Genomic DNA, 22546 nt, shown 5'->3' with positions numbered 1-22546 from the left:
TTTTATTTTTTTATTTACTTACTTACTTACTTACTGAGGATGGATCACAGAACATATATATACAGCAAACATTCGAGGCTGTTTTATACACAAACAAGACAATTGTACATAGATAGATAGATAGGTGTATCAGCTTTTCCCATCTTTGGCATCTTGGAAGCTTTGTAAGCGATTTTGGCCATGGGGTGGGGGTGCTGTCACTCCATCTCCCTGCCGAAGAGCTTTGTTTGTAAACTGCCTCCTTTTGATGAAATTGCTGGCATTCCTTATGGGTGCCTCAGAATACCTCCCCGATTTTAAGCAGTACCTATTTATTCACATTTGCTTCCGCTAGGTAGGCGGAAGCTGGGCTAAAGGCCAGGAGCTCACCTTGACCTGGGCTTCGAACTGGCAGACTTTCAACTGACAAGATTTACTGCAGCTGGTGGTTTAGCTGGTGCTAAAGCCCAGCCCAACTAATATTATTAATCCCTTTCAAGTGACACCATTAGCTTAGTATTTGTCACTTCTTAGGGTAGCAGCACAAAATGTCCTAATGCAAAGCAATTTGGTAACATCGCATGAGGATAAGGAGTCCCCAGCATTTATCCTACAATTGGACCACAGGGATTTCTTTCCTTATATGTGACAGGCTTTTAGGATAGACAATGGTCTTAAAATGGAATGAGAAGAAAAAGGTTTTGTCTCAACTCTGGCAAGTTATCTCTTAGAAACAATATTTGCATTTGTCTACGAGTAAAATCAACATCTATTAAATTAATAGCTGCTGATATGCTATAGAGGAAGCATGGGCAAACTTTGGCCCTCCAGGTGTTTTGGACTTCAACTCCCACAATTCCTAACAGCCTCAGGCCCTTTTCTTTTCCCCCTCAGCCACTTAAGCAGCTGAGGGGGAAAAGGAAGGGGGCTGAGGCTGTTAGGAATTGTGGGAGTTAAAGCCCAAAACACCTAGAGGGTGATTCACAGCGGCGTAAAAATAGGGGCTCACTTTCTTAACTTCCTTCTGACACAATTTAGAGTGATATTTGAAGGCAGCATATTTGGTTCATGTACCTGATGAGCATTCTGACTATGTTGACTTCTTGTTGTTGTAGCATATTTCTGTCTTCTGTGTCGCCTATGTATTGTAGAGGATTATTATGTATAGGGAAACTGTTTTTAAATGTGTTATCATTCAGACAAAGTTCCCTATACTCATTACTCTGGTTTCTCTTCCAGGAAGATGCGGAGCGACTGTACAAGCAGTGCAAGCGCTATGACCTCTTAAACAAGTTCTACCAGGCCTCCAACCAGTGGCAGAAAGCCATGGAAGTCGCCGAGGCGCATGACCGTGTCCACTTGCGCACTACCTATTACAATTACGCCAAGCATTTGGAAGCTACCGCTGACCTCAGTCTTGCGCTCACCTAGTAAATGTTAACATTTAATCCAAACCTAATTGCATTGATGTCTGTCAAAGAGTGCTGTTGCTGCACCCTGCTGTGTTTCTGGGAGGGGGAAATATCTATCATTGCATCTAATAGCAGCTTTTAAAACAAATACACTAGTTTAGTGGTCCTGCTGTTGAGCCAGTAAGATTGTGTGCATTATGGAACACTGTGTGATATTTTCCCTTTTGCCCTTCAGCTCTCTCTCTGTCCCCATACCTGACGAGTCCAAAGCAATGGACAGTATAGTGCACCAAACAAATGCAGAATAGCCATTTCAGCCTAATAATACCAGATGGCTACCAACAAATACATTCATGGTCTGCCGGTCGTAGCAATTTTACGATGCCAGGAAATGGTTTGTAAAATAGGATTTTTTTCATGTCAGAAGCAACTTGAGAAACTGCAAGTCGCTTCTCGTGTGAGAGAATTGGCTGTCTGCAAAGACGTTGCCCAAGAGATGCCTCGATGTTTTACCATCCTATGGGAGGCTTCCCTCATGTCCCCGCATGAGAAGCTGGAGCTGACAGACAGGAGCTCACCCCGCTCCCTGGATTTGAACCCCTGACCTTTCCGCCAGCAGTCCTGCCGGCATAAGGGTTTAACCCATTGCAACACCAGTGGCTCCCTATAAAATAGAATGAATGATTTCAAAAAATTACTGTTTGATTTTGATTTTGCCTTCAAGTTATTTCTAGTTTAACCTATCACAAGGTTTTCTTGGAAAGATTTGTTCAGAGGGGTTTTTGCTGTTGGCTTCCTATGACGCAAAGAGAGTGTGATTCACTCATGACCAAGCAGGGAGTTGAATCCTGGTCTGATTCCCAAAACCACTACCCCATGCTGGCTTTTAAGGCTACTATACAAATGTGAAATATATGTACTATTTTTCTTACCTCTAAGTATAACTAGAATACAGAATCTGTCCTTGGCTTGTCTTTCTAATATACCTTTCCTTGCTGGCAGTTATGAAAAGTCAGACACACACAAATTTGAGGTCCCACGGATGCTTTCTGAAGATTTACAGGCCTTGGAGTCTTATGTCAACAAGATGAAAGATAAGTGAGTATTTCCCAGTGCCTGAATGAATGCATTCTGCTCCATCTGCTGGGAATGCTCCTGTTAGGGCCGGGGCGGACTATGTTAGTTTTTAAACTCTTCCTTGGGTTTTCAATCCAAAGTCTTTTCAGCCCAATCCCTGGAGAGGAGATATTGATATACAGTAGTATCTGTTCCATCAGGACTCAGGTTACATTAGAAATGTTCAAAAAGAAGGGAGTTAATGAAGGATGAGAGTTTTTACAGGTGAGATGTTGAAAGCACAGTTGCAAATAGTTCCAATGAGAAATAAAAGTCGGCCAAGTCGAAGAGAAACCAGAAGGGAAGTATAAAGTACTTATAGGTGCATTGAGGTTTTAAAAAGTTATGTAGAAGAAATTAAAGAAAGGGGGAAATCACTAAAGAGGAATTTGTGTCTATTTTGTGTACATTCCATTTTTCTCCTTACATAGTATCTTATCAGCACAAAATTTATAAAAGGAAGAGGGCTCGCTATGATTGTGTTTCAATTTATATTATAATGTAATGCAATATAATACTACTGCTAATAATATATTATAATTATATATTTATATTACATGTAATATTACTAATAATGTTACAATATAATGGCATAATACAATATAGTAATATTTAATACTGATATTGTACTATGCTAATAATATAGTATATTGCATGTATATATATCTTGTAAGCCGCTCTGAATCCCCTTTGGAGTGAGAAGGCAACATATAAATGTCATAAATAAATAATAATAAATCTGAAGGAGTTCTGTCCTGGGCCCACTAGTCTTCTTTGAACTCTTTGTGAATCTTCGTGACTCAGGCTGCAATAGAAGGCATTGAAAAGAGAGGCTGTGCTTCTTTGCGGTCATTCTGATTCTTAATTGACAGCAATTGCTCATTACAGCGTACAGCTTTGCTATTTATTTTCTTGTTAATAGCAATTTGGCTAGTATTTTCTCAGTCATCTTGGGGATTTTAATCAAATTGATTTAAGAGGATATCAATTAACTTTCCAGGGGCTTGTGGAAGTGGTGGGCACAGTACCTGGAAGGTCAGGCAGACATGGAAGCAGCTTTGAAATATTACGAACTGGCTCAAGACTACTTCTCCATGGTCCGGATTCACTGTTTCCTGGGCAACATCCAGAAGGTAATCTTCCTTCCTCCAGGTTTCCTTAAGAAAAGGCACTCATCTGATGGCTTCATCCAGGGAAAGCATGTTTTTTCTCTGATTCCCTTTCAGGCGGCTGATATTGCAAATGCTACAGGGAACTGGGCAGCCTCCTATCATGTTGCCCGCCAGTATGAGAGCCATGATGACATCAAACAAGCCGTACACTTCTATACCAGAGCCCAAGCTTTTAACAACGCTATCCGACTGTGCAAGGTATTGTCGACTCACCCGTCATCCCATCTTGGAGCATTGTGCTTTAACTAAGAGCAGTGGTGGATACATTTGGCCACAACACCTCCTATAATACCTGTAATACTTCCAGAAAATGAAGATTTGCAGGGCTGAAGATTTGAAAGTGACCAGATTTATTGCCAGATTTGTGGGGAAGAGGGACAGAACACTCTTCCACTAGTGTTGGAAATAGCAAACTTCCAAGCCTTCATTATTTGTTTGTAGCTTGGGGACCCGGCGTTGCCCGGGTTATTAGAGAAAGGAATTGTATATCAAGGTTGGTCCTTATCAGTTATTTATATGGCTCGCAGTGGTCTCAGGAAGTTAGTGAAGGTACTGCGAGTCCCATTATCTGTGGTCCATCCTCCTCCAAATTGCACCAGGATGGAGAGTGGGTCATGAGGGCTCTGTGTGCAAAGTTTGGATGAGGGTCACAGCAGTCTCAGAAAGTGAGTTAAGGTACTGCAAGTCCCATAATCCATAGTCTCCCTCAAACATCACCAGAATGTTGAGTTGGCCATGGGGGCTCTCTGTGCCAAGTTTGGTCTTTATTGGTATTTGGGTGAGTGTCACTGTGGTTTCAGGGAGTGAGTGAAGGTACTGCAAGTCCCATCATCCATTGTCCGTCCTCCTCCAAACAGCACCAGGATGTACAGTCACTCATGGGGACTCTATGTGCCAAGTTTGGTCTTGATTGGTCATTAGATGAGGGTTGCAGCAGTCTTGGGAAGTGAGTGGAGGTACTTGAAGTCCCACCATCCATAGTCTGTTCATCAGAATGTTGAGTTGGCCACGGGGGTTCTGTGTGCCAAGTTTGGTCTTCATCAGTCATTGGATGAGGGTCTCAGTGGTTTCACTAAATGAGTGAAGGCACTGCAAGTCCAATCGTCCATGGTGCATCATCCTCCAAACTGCACCAGGATGTAGAGTGCATCATGGAGACCCGGTGTGCCAAGTTTGGTCCTTATCGGAAATTGGATGATGGTTGCAGTGGTCTCAGGAATTGAGTGAAGGTACTGCAAGTCCCATAATCTATGCTCAATCCACAGTCAAACTACACCATGGCGTAAAGTGGGTCATGAGAGGTCTATGTGCCAAGTTTGGTGTTGTTCAGTCATTGTTGAGGGTCGCAGCAGTCTCGGAAAGCGAGTAGGGGTACTTCAAGTCCCATCATCCATGGTATGCCCTACTCCAAACTGCAGTAGGATGTAGAGTGGGTCATGGAGGCTCTGTGTGCCAAGTTTGGTTTTGTTCGGACATTAGATGAGGGTTGCAGCAGTCTTGGGAAGAGAGTGGAGGTATTTGAAGTCCTATCATCCATGGTCTGTCCTCCTCGAAAGTACACCAGGATGTAGAGCGGGTCATGGGGACTCTGTGTGCCAAGTTTGGTCTTGATCAGTCATTGGCAAGGGTCTCAGTGGTCTCAGGAAGTGAGTGAAGTGACTGCAAGTCCCATCATCCATTGTCAAATTCTTCCAAACCGCACCAGGATGTAGAGTGGGTTATGCGGGCTCTCTGTGTAAATTGTGGTCCTGATCCATCATTGTTGGCAGTTGTAATGGTTTTAGGAAGGGAGTGCAGGTATTGCAAGTCCCATCGTCCATGGTGCATCCTCCTCCAAGCCGCACCAGGATGTAGAGTGCATCATGTAGACTCAGTGTGCCAAGTTTGGTCTTTATGGGTAATTGGATGAGGGTTGCAGTGGTCTCAAGAATTGAGCAAAGGTACTGCAAGTCCCATAATCCATGGTCCATCCCTGGCCAAACCACACCAGGACGTAAAGTGGGTCATGAGAGGTCTATGTGCCACGTTTGGTCCTGATCCGTCATTGGATGAGGTTACAGCAGTCTCAGAATGCGAGTGATGGTACTGCAAGTCCCATCATCCATGGTTCATCCTCCTCCAAACTGCAGTAGGATGTCGAGTGGGTCATGGGGGCTTTGTGTGCCAAGTTTGGTCTGTATTGGTAATATTGACAGAGCCCCTGGCCTTTTCCTTTCCTCTCTTTGTCTTCTCGGAATCTTGGAATTGAGGCTGGCCAATCAGAGACCATATGCAAATTTCCTTCTCATGTCCCCATTTCTGTCATGAACTCTTTTCTCCACCAGGGGCTCCTATTGAAGCTGGCCAATCAGAGACCATATGCAAATAGCACCATTGTGGCAGCCAATCAGAATGTTGGAACTTTCAGGCTGGCCAATCAAAATGCTGGCACATACTCCTCCCGTCGCACCGCCACACTTTTGTCCGCCGCATACAAACTTTCACCTTTATTATATGTATAGATAGATAGATTGTATATATTGATTTGCCAGTTTGACTGGACTCTTTGGTGTGGGAGAGGCTACAGACATGTGATTGTACTGAGCATGTTCAGACTCCATTTTGTGATCAGTATGCTATTGGATTTCAATATAAGCAGATGTCATTTGGACTTATGCAGGAATGGTTTACTCTATGTTTGCTTTGAGAAGTAGTGAGTATAATTATACAGTTTGGACTTTCATAAGATGTATACTTAAAGACTTTGGACTATGGACTATTGATTAAGAATGATTCCGTGTGTTCTCAACACAGAGAAAATACATCTATCTATAAATGTGCCTGTATGCTGAATTAAAACAAGATGAGTAAACAAGATATATTACTTTTTAAAGAAGACTTTGTTTTTGTCTCTGAGTGCATATTTCAAACTGACAGGTTTCAAGGGAGTGTCTATGTTTTGGGCAACTGCAATTTCAACTTCAACTTCAAAGAAACATTTCAAAACTTTGCTAGCTAAATATATTGATTTTTTTTTTGTGCAGTGGCATGTCTTTGTTCCTGGCAGTTCGAAGACATGGTTTATCAGTTTAACAGCTGAGTTACCCGTGTGCCATTGCATGAATGCTTGTGAACATCACTTTTTTCTAACAAGGCCATGCCTTTCTTTGACCCCTGGTTTTCAAAAGGTGACCTCCAGATGTTCATGGAGATTCACATTTGCCAAAAGGATGTGACATCATTTTTCTTTTTCAAAAAGGTTATGAGTGCCATTTTCCCTAAAAACATGCACAGAGAAATTAAGCCAATGCCCTATCCTTTGCCTCGGAAGGGAATTGTCACTTCTTGAAGCTTCGAAGAGTAGCAGTTTTCCATTTTAAATTTTTAGCTGGAAGGGGAATCCTGCAAAAATGGGCATTGTAATGTAATAACAGAACATTAAGAGGAGGGAATGGTGAAGACTTTTCCTAGGAGCAGAGGCTTCACCAGAATGAGTTTGTAGATCTCATGAAGATGTTGCAGAAAGAGAGAGTGATTACCATCATTCAAAAATGTGTTTGTGCCGTATGTCACCAAACAGGATGCTGGCCACCTCAAAAATAGCTCTGGAAAATTGCCACAACTAATAGGTTATTTGAAGATCCTTCTTGGTATTTTTTTAAACAGGAAAACAATCTGGATGACCAGCTGATGAATCTGGCTCTTCTTAGTTCTCCAGAAGACATGATTGAAGCTGCGCGTTATTATGAAGGAGGAGGGGAGCAAATGGACAGAGCAGTCATGCTATATCACAAGGTAAGGAACGGAAATATAAAGCATAAACTATATCAATATAAGCAATTGATATATTGAGAACATATTGCCCCAACTCATTGCACGCTCACATTTTTACTGTTAACTTTTCATGTTGGTTTTATTAATTCACTGTGTTATTTATGGAACCTATAACGATTACTGTGTTATTTGTGAATTTTTAATTGCTTGTTTTAATTGTTCTTTTACTGCTGTTTATCTCTATTTTGTTGTTGTCTTTGTAAGCCACCCTGAGCCCCTTTGGGGAGAGAGGAGTTGTTGTTGTTGTTGTTGTTGTTGTTATTTTACTGACACAGAACACAGTATGTCACAGTAAACAAGATCTATATACTGGATTTCATATCACAAAATCACAAGTCAAACACTTCCCAAGCGTCGAGGACTGTGTGATGTATTTTCAAATGATGCGCGCAGATCCAAGTAAGGTGGCCTTTTGCAGTTGACAGATCATTATTTTGTCAATGTTCATTGTTTCCAAATGCCGGCTGCAATCTTTTGGCACGGCACCCAGTGTGCTGATGACCACTGGGGCCACTTGTACTGGTTTATGCCTTTGCAGTTCGATTTTGAGGTTTTGATAGCGGATATGATCCATAGTTTCATCAGCTTCCTTGCACAGTCTGCATTTTGGGTCATCAGCTGATTTTTCAATCCTGGCCTTAATGGCATTTGGTCTGATGGCTTGCTCCTGGCCTGCAAGAATCAGGCCTCCTTCAGTGTTCCATTCGTGAGCCATAACCAGTCCTTCTCCTTATTAAATTTTCCTTCAATTTTGTCAAGGAACTTCCCATGCAATGCTTTGTTGTGCCAGCTGTCAGCTCCGGTTTGAAGTGCAGTTTTCTTATACTGGTTCTTTGTCTGCTGTGCTTTGAGAAGTTTCTGATTATTGACTTCAATTAAAGCAGGCTCTTGGCTTTCCTTTACATATTCTGCCAGGGCATGTTTGTCTTCTTCAACTGCTTATTTTACTTGTAAAAGTCCTCTACCACCAGACCTTCTAGGCAGATAGAGCCAGCTAACATTACTGCGAGGATGTAGTGAATTATGAGTGGTCATGAGTTTTCTTGTTTTTCTGTTCAAATTGTCCAGTTCTGCCTTCGTCCAGTTTATGATGCCAGCAGTGTATCTTATGACAGGTATGGCCCAGGTGTTTAGGGCCTTGATGGTATTGCCTCCATTGAGCTTGCTTTTGAGAATTTTTCTGACCCTTTGAATGTATTCTTTGCTGACACAGTTTTCACATGTTCATGTTTGATGTTGTGTGCCCAGATATTTATAAGCCTCTGGCTGGTGACACTTTATTGCTTGGCCATTGGGCATATTTATGTCCAAACCAAACTCCATGTTGATATCAGTGTTAGTCAGAGACTGGATTTCAGTTTGAGTTTTCCATACAGCTTCAGGTCATCCATGTACAGCAGATGTGAAATTTTGTGAGATTTCTTAGATGTTTGATAGACCTGGTTTGTTTTTATTTTATGATGATGATTATTCTTATTCTTATTTTTATTAAGCAAGCCTTCTCAGGCATGCATTAAATTAAGAGAAGACTTCTCCATTTGTACCTGCCTTGTGACTATTTAGCAGGTTACAGTCAGAGCTTGGAAATGTTGCTTTTTTACTAACACAGCAAGAGCTCTCCAAGCTTGAGTTAACTCCTGTCACTTTCCCAGGTGCAGCAAGGAATCATGTGGAGTTTTCACAAAACTGATGATAGACCCTTTGTGAGACTTCAGGGCCTTCATGTTTTCACTTACATCAACAATTGCCTTGTGAAATGGTATTCTCTTGAAAGAGCCAAACAAACACTGACAACTACTCTCTGTATCTTAGGGTAGCGTGATATCATGGCAATGAAGGGGGGGAAAACCAAGAGATTAGTTCATCCGGGGTACCCTAATAGATACTGAAAAGGAATGCATTGCCCCTTCTCCAGAAAACTCCTGGCTGAGCCCATTTGGTGAAGTCTTATATCCACGAGGTCACAACCGCAAGCTCTACTGCTGACTGCTTTAGTGGTTACTCAGACCATTCCAGTCAACTTGCTATCATATCTGAGCCTGACTTCCTCCGGCGGAGAAAGAAATGTAACTTTTCTCAAGGAATCCCCTATAGGACAACCTCCCCCCATATTGATGCCACCTGGGCTACTTTCTCCATATTCATGAAACATGATGCATTAGGCATTTACTTCTGCCAGGGCCTTCTTTGGCAATGGTTCTCCAACAAATATATTGCCTGTCTAGCTCACTCTCTTGCTATGTTTCCACCAACCTTCTGTTCGTATTTGGGTAATTCCTATGGTTGGATGGCTCTGCCGGGTGATAGTGGCATACTGGGGGACTTGCCGCAAGGATTCATTTTGGAGAAAGAGACACCCAGAGCCACTTTATGGTGGCAAGATTACTTCTTTTCCTCCCTGCTCTTACTGGAACTCTCTCCTGTTTCCCGCTGCTGAGGAATAGAACTGAAGCAGGAGCAAGAGATCTGATATAAAGTGCTTTGCTTAAGAACCCACGATTCCCTCTCTTACATGGCAGGAGCCAAGCTCTTTCCTCTTGGCAAGAATTGGCTTTTCATGGGAAGCCCTCCCATGTGCTATATCCCCAGTGCTGACTTGTCTGACTTTGTCTCCCCTTCCAGGCAGGACACTTGTCCAAGGCCCTGGAGCTGGCCTTTACGACAGAGCAGTTTGCAGCCCTTCAGCTCATTGCTGAGGATTTAGATGAGAAGTCTGACCCAGCTCTTCTGGCTCGTTGCTCTGATTTCTTCATTGAACATGGCCAGTATGAGAAGGCTGTGGAACTCCTGCTAGCTGCTAAAAAGGCAAGTTGCACAATTCACATTTTTTCGAGAAAGGACAACCTCATATACACTCAACGAATCATAATCACAAATATTGTTTCGAGCTAACATTCTCAGCTTCTCCTGTGTTGTACATTGAACCACAGCAGCCTGAAGGACCAGGACCCAGGGTACAATTTAGCACTCACTTTCTGAGTTCAGTTGATTTTCTATCAGTTCTGAAATATTGTCATGACAAATAACTATAATTTTTCTAAATTTGTAATACCTTTGGGGGTTGAGGGGTCTGCCTTTCTCCCACTTTTTTCTTTGATGAAAGAGATTCAAGAACTCAAGGATACAGAATGGGGGACACCCGGCTCAATAGCAGTACGTGAGAAAAAGATCTTGGGAGTCCTCATGGACAGGAAGGTGAACATGAGCCAACAATATGATGTGACAGCTAAACAAGCCAATGGGATTTTGGCCTGCATCAATAGGAGCATAATGTCTTGGTCCAGGGAAGTCATGCTACCCCTCTATTCTGCTTTGGTCAGACCACACCTGAAGTACTGTGTCCAATTCTGGGCACCACAATTGAAGGGAGATGTTGACTGTAAGCTGAAATGTGTTCAGAGGAGGGCGACTAATTGATCAAGGGTCTGGAGATCAAGCCCTATGAGGAGCGGCTTTAAAAACTGGGCATGCTTATCCTCCAGAAGAGAAGGCTGAGAGGAGACATGATGAGGGCCATGGGTCAAGAGGTGAGGGGAAGTCATAGGGATGAGGGAACAAGCTTGCTTTTTGCTGCCCTGGAGACTACGAAAGGAGATTCCACCTGAACATTAGGAAGAACATCCTAACTCTGAGAGCCGTTCAGCAGTGGAACACTCTGCTGCTGAGTGTGGTGGAGGCTCCTTTTTTGGAGGCTTTGAAACAGAGGCTGGATGGCCATCTATCTGGGGTGCTTTGAATGTGATTTTCCTGCTTCTTGGTAGAATGGGGTTGGTCTGGATGGTCCACGAGGTCTCTTCCAACTCTATGATTCTATATATATATATATATATATATATATATATATATATATATATATAACAAAGTGAGCCACCGTTGGGAGATTCATGAGTGTTTCTTCATCTGCCCAGACAATCAATTTTGGTGTCTGGGTGTATGGTTTTCCTGCTGCTCTGCTTCATTCAGGTGTTAGTACACATCATACATTGTTTCTGAAGATGTTAAATTTGGTAGCATCCCTGGGATGGAAGGGCAGAGAGGGAGATTACTCATAATCTCAGCGTACATTATGCTCACCTGAAAGCTATTCTTGTCCCTTTCTCATTGACTCTTGAGTCCTTTGGTGCCTTCTTTGTGTTTTGGAACAAAATGAAGCTCATATTGGCTTGAAAGCAAGGCTCCTCTTCTGCCTCCTAGTTTGTTCCTAAGCAGTAATTCAGGACACACGACAGATAAGATTGGCTTCAATGATAGAAAGAGCCCTTTCACAATAAATTGTGCTTCCATGCTTCTTCCTACTTCTCCCTACTCCAGCAGGGTCAAATGTGTGGTCCTCCAGGTGTTTTCAGCTCCCAGAATTCCTTGCTATTGGACTAGCTTGTCTAAGGCTTCTGGGAGTTGGAGGCCCAAACATCTAGAGGGACACAAGTTTGACCCCTCTGCAGCCCATTTCATCAATACATTCCATCAAGACTGTTTCGCTCATTGGAATTTATTTGTTCTCTATCCCCCCCCCCCCCCCAGTACCAGGATGCTTTGCAGCTTTGCCTGGCACAGAACCTGACCATCACGGAGGAAATGGCTGAAAAAATGACTATTTCAAAGGATTCCAAGGAGATTCCCGAAGATTCCCGGCGGGCGCTCTTGGAACAGATTGCCGACTGCTGTATGCGGCAGGGCAATTACCACATGGCCACCAAGAAATATACCCAGGCAGGAAACAAGTTGAAAGTAAGTTGCATGTGGCGAGCATTGCCCCAAATAAAAGATCTACATGATAAGGCGTGGACACCATTTATTAGCTTCATGTGTAAAAAGTAATGGAAAATTCAAACCACCAAGTGAGCAGGAAAGATGATGGAAGAATAATAAATATATTATAATAATTATGTGCAATGGATGAAATTAGAATAAGTACAAGTAATACTAAGAGGGCTGTATTTTATAATACTCTATGAATGATGTTGGGCTAATGTTGAGGATCTCTTCCAATTCTAGGCCTTGTGCATTGGTTTGACTGCCTTTGGGGATACAATGAGTTAGTGAAGAGCTCTTGAAAGTCTGTTGATAGTTAAAGCAAATGAAAAAATGAAGAGCTCTTCTGAATCAAACGTAGCAGGCCATCTGATTGTTACTCTTGCAGTGATCATCTCCGTATTTCTGAATAACTTACAAGAGGGACATATGAGCTGATTGTGTTTCTGATTCCAAACAGTGGATATACCTCTATAGTCCATGTGGTCATATATTTTCTGGAATGCAGTCTAGACAGAGTTGTCATTGAGGCAAGCTTGGAAAGTGTAAGCAGTATACGATGCTATAACTTGTCAACTTCTAGGATTGGGATGCAGGGCATATGTCATTGCTCCTCCTGTGGGTTTTCAAACTTGTTCAGCCAATTAGTGATCAAAAATGAAGCTCTCAATATCCTGCATAGTGGTTGTCAGCAGCTTTAAAGTTTGGTGACTGCCTGGAAACCTTCTTTTTCTGGAAGAGAGACTGAAGCAATCTGCATGAAACTGCCATTTTCTTTCTTCTCCTTCTCTTTCTGGCTTTCCACTGTTTTCCTTGCTCTGTAGTGACCAGCCCTCTTCCTTTGTTTCCAGGCAATGAGAGCCCTCCTGAAATCGGGTGACACAGAAAAAATTGTATTCTTTGCTGGCGTCTCCAGGCAGAGGGAGATTTACATCATGGCTGCAAACTACCTCCAGTCATTGGACTGGCGCAAGGACCCAGAGATTATGAGGAACATCATCAGTTTTTATACCAAAGGGAGAGCTCTTGACCTCCTGGCTGGTTTTTATGATGCTTGTGCTCAGGTAGGCAGATGCACCTTGGGTCAAGGGTTGCAGATGAGCATGGGATCGCACAAGCAGAACACACTTCCTTTTCCCTCCAGGTGGAAGTGGACGAGTACCAAAATTACGAGAAAGCCCTGGGAGCTCTGACGGAAGCATACAAGTGTCTGTCGAAGGCAAAGACGCGCAGCCCGGTCGAGCAGGAGAGCAAGCTTGCGCTCTTACACAGCAAGATGGCCCTGGTGAAAAAGTTCATTCAGGCCCGAAGGTGAGAGAAAGCAGGGAAGACTTGGGTATACTGAGGCATATATTTCTGCCCTTCCCGGAAGCATCCTGTCCTCCTGGGATTTAAGAGGCCTCTCTTTGAAAGAGGTTGCAACTCCAGTGAGAGAACACTGCTATTGTACCACAACTTGCACCTCCCTGATCATCATTAAATATTCTTTGTGGTCGGGGGAGTCGGAGCTATTCAGATTTCTTCAAAGAATAAAATGGAGCCCCTGTTTTTGTTCGATTAGAAGATCTGATATGGTTTCCTTTTATAGGCTTTACTCTGAAGACCCCAAGGAGGCAGCAAGGCAGTGCGAGCTTCTCTTGGATGAGCCAGAGCTTGACAGCGCCATCCGCCTGGGAGATATCTTAGGCTTCCTAGTGGAGCATCACCTGCAGACCCAAGAATTCCAGACGGTGAGTGATCCATTTACCATATGCTCCCTGCAAGACTGAGAACATCCTCACTTACATGCCTTTGGGAAACATCAGACCGTTCAGTTGTGAACATACTGAGTTCAAGAATACATCAATATTGATGCAGATATGTATATAGTTCCATAAGGCAGTGCTTCCTGAATCTCTCTAATAATATACTAATATACTTTATTTATATTCCACTCTATCTCCCCAAGGGGACTCAGAGTGAATTACAGAATATGGCAAACATTCAATCCCGTTATACAATTAACAACAAAGACAAGACAGTACATAGACAAAGGCAAAGCTTCCCTCTTTTTTTGTCTCTGGCATCTGGAGGCTTTGCTTGACTGGGCCATGGGGAAGTGCTGTTGTTCCATTTCTTCACATCGAGGACACCTTCCTGATCGAATTGCTGGCATGTTTTCTGGGGCACCTTTCACCTCCCCGGCAAGGTGGTACCTATTTATCTACTCACATTGCTGTTTTCAAACTGCTAGGTAAGCTGGGGCTGATGGCAGGAGCTCACCCCGACCCACAGCTTGAACTGCCAACCTTCTGGCTGGCAAGATTTTCTGTAGCTGGTGGTTTAACCCACTATGTTAACTCTAGCATGCCAGGGAGAAACTGTGCCTTTTATATACAGTATTGACTCGCATCTCGTGCACCATTGAATCTAAGAAGCACCTTAATTTGCAAAACCCTAAAACGAAAAGAAGTATTTCTGCCAAATGTAATGTACAGTGGCAAAAAGGTCCCTCTTTGTCATTTGGCTATTAGAGTTGCTGCCTGAATAGGACTCTTCCTTTAAAAACAAGTCCTAGAAGACGAAAGCTTACAGCGATGGAAAAGAAAACCATGGGATGCATTTATGCTGTAGAATGAATCCACTTTAATTGCCTTGGTTCAGTGCTATGGAATTATGGAGCTGTATTTTGACAAGGCCTTGAGCCGTCTCTGGCAAAAGATGGTGATGCCTCACCAAACTACAAATCCCAGGATTGCATCACATTGATCTATGGCCATTAAATGAGAGATGAGGGGCTCCTGAAGCAGTTTCCCTTTTGGCTGAGATGACCATGTTACATGGATATAATGTGTACCTTAATTTTGGCGGGGCCATTTAGCCCAAAAAGGTGAGCATTAGAGGTGTACTTTTTTTCTACATACAAGGCTGAGGAGAATTTATTGAAATAAGTTACCCATAGAAGCTGCAGAGAAGAGTAAATAAAAAATAAGCCAAAGCAGTCGGAGGAGCCACAAAAAGCAAGGGAAGGCTGGAAAGAGTCGAAAAGGCTGAGGAAGGAAGGGAAGGCTGGAACAAAGCCAAAAAGCTGAAAAGCTGAAAAAGAAATAAAGGGAAACGAAGCTAGAAGGACAAAAGGTGGCAAAAAACACAGCACAGCAAGACGAAGATCACTAAAGAGAGAGGAAAGAGAACTGAGGAAGGCCAAACTACTACACCACTACTACGGAGAGCAGTAGAAGGGAATAACAAACACCGGATTGGAAGCAACCTTGGCGTGGGGGGAATGAGAAGAAAACTGCAAAGTTGGAGCTTGTGAAGCTTAATGGAGGCGGTAGGCTGCTGACACTCCTCTCCGCTAATTTACTAACTTACACACTACCAAGCTACTGGGAGAGTAGAGTGAGGAGAGTGAAGCTGGAAGCTAACCTTGACGAAGGAAAAAAAAAAGAGAAGAAAACAGCAAAGGTAATCAACCCAGCTCAATAAATAGGTTTAAAATTAATACCTAAACATATTAAGATTGAATTTGTTTAATATATGTAACTGTATTTAATGGTACTTATATTTAATTAAACTCTCAATATATTAAATTAAGTTATATTGAGTAATGTAAATCTTTATAGGTTATATGTCATATCTCATATGTAGGATACTCCCAAAAAGACCTGTGTAATGAATGGCTGTATGTAATCGTGACAATATATAGTAGGAGCTAGCGCAATTGAATAACTGGAATAGCACTTTAAAGCACTTTAAAGCGTACTAGCACCTGATAAAATTGATGATGATTGTAATCATTGTGAATAGACCATTGTAAAAGTAGATGTAGGGCTCTACACTTGGTTGTAAAGAAAGAAGAAAGAAGAGAAGCAGGAATAACCAGAAGAATATACTAGACAAAGAAATAGGACGGGAAGGCGAATTAGAAGTGTTGGAAACCAGGCATAGCCGGATAAGAGGAACGCAAACTTGGTGAAGGCTGGAAGGAATAACTAAATTAAACAAATAAATAAGGAAGTTAGAACTGACAGCAAACTCGATTGGGAATATACTAACTACTGAGGACCCGCAATATAAAAGGGAAAAAGATGGAACAAATGCTAGCAACAAAAGGCAATAAATTGCCACAAGGAAGAAGACACTCCCTACAGGGAGAAAAACTACAGAAAATGATAGGGGAAAAAGTTGAGAAAGCCCAAGAAGAGTCATCCACTGCGGGCATAATGGCAGAGCTAATTAAAATCCAAGAGGCACAAGGAAAATTACAAGAGACACAAGAAAAAATACAAGCATCCCAAAAGAAGATGGAATCCAAATTGGAGAAGATGATAAAAGATGAAATGGGGAAACTAGGAGAGGAAATTAAAGAAGAAATACAGGCTGTCAAAACAGAGATGAATACGATGCAAAAAGAAATCAATGACATAAAAAAGGAGAATGTGGCACAGAAGAAAACTGTGGAAAAAACAAATAAAAGAGTGGACAAATTGGAAGAGCTAACCGAAAAAATAAATAAAATGCAAGAAAGAACAGATAGAAACGAAACAGAGTATCAAATCAGAATTAGGAACATTGAAGAAAATGAACAAGACAACCTAAGGAATACAGTAATTGAAATTACAGCAAAGATTCTAGATGTGTCGACTCAAGAGATGGACAAAAATATAGACAGAGTGTACAGAGTGCAAACGATGTATGCAAAAAAGAAAGGGACGGCAAGAGACATCGTGGCCCACCTAGCAAGAAAACATCTAAGGGACCAAATTATAAAAAATAATACCAGAGAACCTACAACTTACAAAGGCAAGAAAGTGATCATCTTAAAGGAAATATCAATCTCGGACTTGAGTAAAAGAAAACAATACTATTTTCTAACAGATGAATTTAAAAAGTTACATATAAAATTTAGATGGGAAAGGACAGAGGGCATAATGGCTACCTACAATGAAGCAAAACAATGGATAACATCGGTAGAAAAAGCCAAGATTTTTTACCAAAAAATTAAGGAAGACCAAGAGGACAAAAAAAAGAAAGCGGGAAGACAACCACCCAGGGAAGAAGACAGAGAAGCGGATAGAGAAGATATGGAGATAACAAATACACTAGACCCAACCAAAAGGAATAAAGGTGAAAAAAGAGCCAGAGAAACCTCCCCAGAGGATTATGGCAAACAAGGAATGAAGGACATAGTAACTAAGGACTTATCAGATATAAAATTGGATGATGGCGTTTAAAATTATATCGAATAATGTTAACGGGCTGAACAGCCCGAATAAAAGGAAATTAATAAGCAATATGTTTAAGAGTTTAAAGTGCGACGTAGTAGCGATGCAGGAAACGCACATCATGCAAAAACACTCTGCACACCTGCAAAATAAATATCTAGGAAAGCTATTTTATTCATCAGCGCCCCAAAAAAAGAGAGGGGTGGCATTATATATTAAAGAAAATCTGGAACCCGAATTGGCTTTTAAGGATAGTGATGGGAGGATGGTAGGTGTGAAATGCAAAGTAAAGGGGTTAAATGTACTTATATGTAATATATATGCCCCCAACGGAGCTAAGTCCAACTATGTTAAAGCCCTAAAGAAAGAACTAACGGAACATAGGATGGAAAATATCATAATTCTAGGGGATTTTAACGGAGTATTGGATAACAAAATAGACAGATCCGGAAAGAGAACGAGAGGGGGGGACCCGAAAGGAGGGAACCTACCAGCAGCCTTTATACAGATACAAAAAGAGTTCCATCTCCAAGACATATGGCGAACATTGAACCCAGAAGCAAGGGATTACACTTTCTTTTCAAATAGACACGAGACATGGTCTCGTATCGACATGTGCTGGATGTCCAAATCTTTAGTTATAAAAACCAAGAAGATAACAATAATGCCTAGAACGCTCACGGACCACTGTCCACTGAAGCTCGAAATGGTAATTAGTCACAAAGAGAAAAGATGGAGATTAAATGACTGGCTAATACAATCAGAGGAGGACATAAAACATAATAAGAACATATTAAAGGAATATTTCGAGAACAATATGGGCAAAGGAACTAAGTTAGGAATAGTGTGGGACGCTAGCAAGGCGGTTATCCGGGGACATCTAATACAGCAAGGAGCCATCAAAAGCAAAAAAAGAAAAGAGGAACAGGAAAAATTGGTAGAGAAGCTAAAAGCTAAAGAAGACACACTAAAGAAAAGACCAGGAAATAAAAAACTTCAATTAGAAATAGAATTGTTAAGGAAGGAAGTGAACGAGGCACAGATAATTCAAATGGCCAGGAAATTGAAATATTTAAAGGCCCAATTTTTTGCTAAGGCCAATAAGCCGGGCAAATTCCTGGCAAGTAAGTTGGCGAAGAGAAGACAACAAAAGTTCATAACACAAATAATAGAAGAAGGTAAGATCTACACAAAAGAAAGAGAGATTGCAGATCAATTCAGAAAATACTACCAAACATTGTACAAAAAAGATGAAGTTACAAAAGAGGATATAATGAAGTATATTTTAGACCAAAAAGTTTCTAAAATATCAGATATAGAAAGAGAATCATTAAACAAACCAATAGAAGAGGATGAAATAGTAAGAGCAATAAAGAGGATGGCCAACAATAAGGCCCCGGGCCCGGATGGGCTGACAGCAATGTATTATAAAACTTTTAGAGAAGAACTAATTAACTGTTTGAAAGAAATAATGAATGGCATCCTGAGTGGGGAAGAAATGCCGGAGACCTGGCATGAAGGTTATATATCGCTAATACATAAAGAAAACACAGAGGCTACACAACTTAAAAACTACCGGCCCATCACCCTGCTAAATTGCGATTGTAAGTTATTTACAAGCATATTAGCTGAAAGATTTAAGCTACTACTAAATGGGAAAATCAGAGAAGACCAAAGAGGCTTCTTACCGGGCAGACTAATGAGAGACAATGTAAGGACAATACTTAATGTTATAGAGTACTATGAGAAAAACCGCCAAAAGGAAGTAGGATTGCTTTTTCTTGATGCAGAAAAAGCTTTCGATCAAACAAACTGGGACTTCCTATATCTAATGTTAAAGGAGTTGGATATTGGCTACTCTATATTAAGCGCAGTTAAGACAATTTATTCAAGACAGACAGCAAAAGTACTAGTAAATGGCCTGCGCACAGAAAATATTGAGATAGAAAGAGGGGTGCGACAAGGGTGCCCCCTGTCCCCTTTATTGTTTATCTTAGTGCTAGAAGTCCTGTTAGAAGATTTAAGAAATGACAAAGAACTAAAAGGTCTTAAAATTAGAACGGAAGAATACAAAACTTTAGCTTTCGCAGACGATGTGGTCTGTATTATGGAAAATCCAGTAGAATCCATTCAAAGATGGATACTAAAAATCGAAAAATTTGGGAAACTTGCTGGGTTGAAGATAAATAGGAATAAAACAAAAATTATTACAAAAAATGTCAAGATAGAGAGAAAGGAGAAAATCTTTATGAACTCAGGAATAGAAGTGGCAAATAAAGTCAGATATTTGGGCATCATAATCTCATCCTCTAATATACATCTGTTTAGGGACAATTATGACAAGGTATGGAGTAGTATACAAAAGAAGTTTAAAAACTGGAAGTACCTAAATTTGTCCATACTTGGGAAGATTGCAGCCATCAAGATGAGCGTGTTGCCTCAGATGTTACACCTGTTCCAAATGATTCCAATTATCAAGACGAACTCATGCTTTCAAAAATGGAACAAAGATATTAGGAACTTCATATGGGATGGAAGAAAGGCAAGGATAAAATTTAAAAATCTTACGGACACTAAAAACAGGGGAGGATGGGGACTACCAGATATACAGTTATACTTTGAAGCCTGCGCGTTATCGTGGGTTAAAATATGGGCCACTTTAGAGCAAAAGAAAATGTTGACATTAGAAGGCCACGATATAAGAAGAGGGTGGCACGCCTACCTTTGTTATGGGAAAGCGAAAATAGAATACAACTTTACCAATCACTATGTCAGAGCCGCCCTATTGAAAATCTGGAATAAATATAAAAATGTCATGTACCCTCAAATACCCATGTGGACGTCGCCAGTTGAGGCTCATCACAAAAGAGAAATACCGAAAAACAGATGGCTCAATTACAGACAATTGCTGACAAAAATTAACAACGAATGGCACCTGAGATCAATGGAAGAACTGAAGGGAGAAGACAAAGAAATAAACTGGTTACAATATATGCAAATCAAACAGTGCTTCAAGGAAGATCTAAAGGTTGGGTTCAGTGAAAAAGAAAGCTGCTGGGATATAATCATGAAAAAAGACAAAAAATTGATTAGATTATTATATAAGAACTTGCTTGAATGGAACACTGAGAGGGAGGTGGTAAAAGAGAATATGGTCAAGTGGGCTAGGGACGTAGGTCACTCCATCTTATTAAGTGAATGGGAGCAAGCATGGAAAACCAAACTGAAGTACACCAAATCCATCAATATTGTTGAGAACTGGTTTAAGGTTTTCTATAGGTGGCATCTGACTCCGGTCCAACTAGCCAAGTTTAGCAAAAACCCTAATAACCGATGCTGGAGGTGCGGAAAAGAAGCTGGCACTTATTTTCATATGTATTGGAGCTGCAAAAAAATAAAAGCTTTCTGGAAAATGATACACGAACATACACAAATCATTATAAAAACGAAATTTGACATAAAACCCGAATACTACCTACTAAATATAATGGAAATCGGGCTAGGGAAAAATGAAGAAAAAATCTTTTTCTATTTATCATCGGTGGCTAGAATACTAATAGCGCAAAAATGGAAAAGTAAAGACATTCCCTCCAAGGAAGAATGGATAAAGAAGATAATAGACTACAGGAACTGTGATAGCCTATCGTGCTTACTAGAGGAGCAGAATAAGAACAAACAAACAAATTGGAAATACCTTAAAGAATACTTAAAAGGAAAAATCAAACTGGACATATAAATTTCTATGGGGAAAGAAACAAGAATTACGAGAAGAAGGCAAAAGAATAAAGGAGACAAGCAACTACCCTCTGTGGACTGAACGGAAGTTGTATATACATGTGTGTATACCCCTACCCCAACAACCCCTCCCACTATCTTCTCATCCCCCTCCTTTCCCCACCCATACCCACCCACAATTCTGTCCTTCACAATCTGTCTAAATTCTGTGACTTTCTATCACAATGATTGTTCCCCCTCTTTCGTTGTAAAGAAAAAACTGTATAAAAATATCAATAATAAAGAAAATACTGGAAAAAAAAAAAAGGCTGAGGAGTACTCAGATATGCAGTTCTCCCATCTGATCCTGAATGGGAAGTCACACCTCTGAAGCAAAGCGAAACTGTGACCAGCTAGTGATGTAATATCTACATTGATATTGAATTTGTTTGGCTGGGTAGCAAAAATGAGAGGCAGAGAGTATTATTTGCGTGCAGTATTTGGACACCTTTTGCTACCACCTTTTGCATTTGTGGAGGGGAAACCAGAGGAAATGATGATGCTGAGCCACCTGGAATGATGATTTACTTGTTGAGAGCAGGAAGTGCTCAAATGGCCTTGTGTCAAATCGGGAAAGACAGAATGACAAGCTGCGAACAAAAAGGAACTGCTGTTCTGGAACAGCCAGGTGCTCCCCAGTCACTCCAGTTCAAGCCCCCAAACGGGCGTCTTTGATAGCATTTAACAGCAGCTCTTGTCTGCCAAGATGAAATACAACTACAGTTAGCCCTCAGACATTTAGGGGCGTAGGATCCCCATGATGGGAGAAAAATGGTGAATATAGGCTCGCTGGGACTTTTCTTTTTGCCTGAGATAACACTTCCCTTGGTATTCCTAGGTTCTACAGCACAATTCTGTGCTCCGCTTTCACCAGAACACAACCTAGGAATCACTGACAGAAGAGAAGAAACATGTCACAAACCTCTGTGCAGCTAATGGAAGATGCTGTTGTCAGATTTAAGTGCCTATGAGGGAAAAGGGGTCATCCCATATTCTGTATTGTTTTATGTCTTTGCAATATTCTTGCCTAAAAGACACAGATGGCTCAGGGTATTGCCAAGTGTTATAGGCAATGCTAAATTTCATGAGATCACTGCAAGTCGATAGGTAATTCAAAGGCATACTTTACTTTTTATTATACTGTATACTAAAGTTTCCAAGAGAAAAGAAATAATTGCAAACCAGGAGAAAAATGGACCATGCAGCCCTTTTTTGTGACAGGCAAGGCTTTCCCGCCCAACTTGTCAATTTTCTATTGATTTTTTTTAAAAATGTTGCTCTGTTCAGTTTTGCAATGTGTGTGTCTACAAAACTGGAAGTG

The 22546-nt window shown here is 41.2% G+C and overlaps 1 protein-coding gene across 3 annotated transcripts in view; it reads left to right on the top strand.

The window, feature by feature from the left end:
- IFT140 (intraflagellar transport 140) overlaps positions 1 to 22546 on the top strand; it is an 84119-nt gene that overhangs the window by 59329 nt on the left and 2244 nt on the right. For all 3 annotated transcript variants that reach the window (XM_060786385.2, XM_067460608.1, XM_060786386.2), the window contains 10 exons: positions 1219 to 1409; positions 2394 to 2489; positions 3508 to 3640; positions 3734 to 3877; positions 7325 to 7453; positions 10115 to 10297; positions 12014 to 12220; positions 13096 to 13308; positions 13389 to 13555; positions 13833 to 13974. In XM_060786385.2, coding sequence (XP_060642368.2) covers positions 1219 to 1409; positions 2394 to 2489; positions 3508 to 3640; positions 3734 to 3877; positions 7325 to 7453; positions 10115 to 10297; positions 12014 to 12220; positions 13096 to 13308; positions 13389 to 13555; positions 13833 to 13974 — 1605 coding nt within the window. The remainder of the gene's footprint in view (positions 1 to 1218; positions 1410 to 2393; positions 2490 to 3507; positions 3641 to 3733; positions 3878 to 7324; positions 7454 to 10114; positions 10298 to 12013; positions 12221 to 13095; positions 13309 to 13388; positions 13556 to 13832; positions 13975 to 22546) is intronic.

Source organism: Anolis sagrei, chromosome X (assembly GCF_037176765.1).
Source record: "Anolis sagrei isolate rAnoSag1 chromosome X, rAnoSag1.mat, whole genome shotgun sequence".
In the NCBI taxonomy this organism is placed as follows: Eukaryota; Metazoa; Chordata; class Lepidosauria; order Squamata; family Dactyloidae; genus Anolis; species Anolis sagrei.
This window is presented reverse-complemented; position numbering and strand designations above follow the sequence as displayed.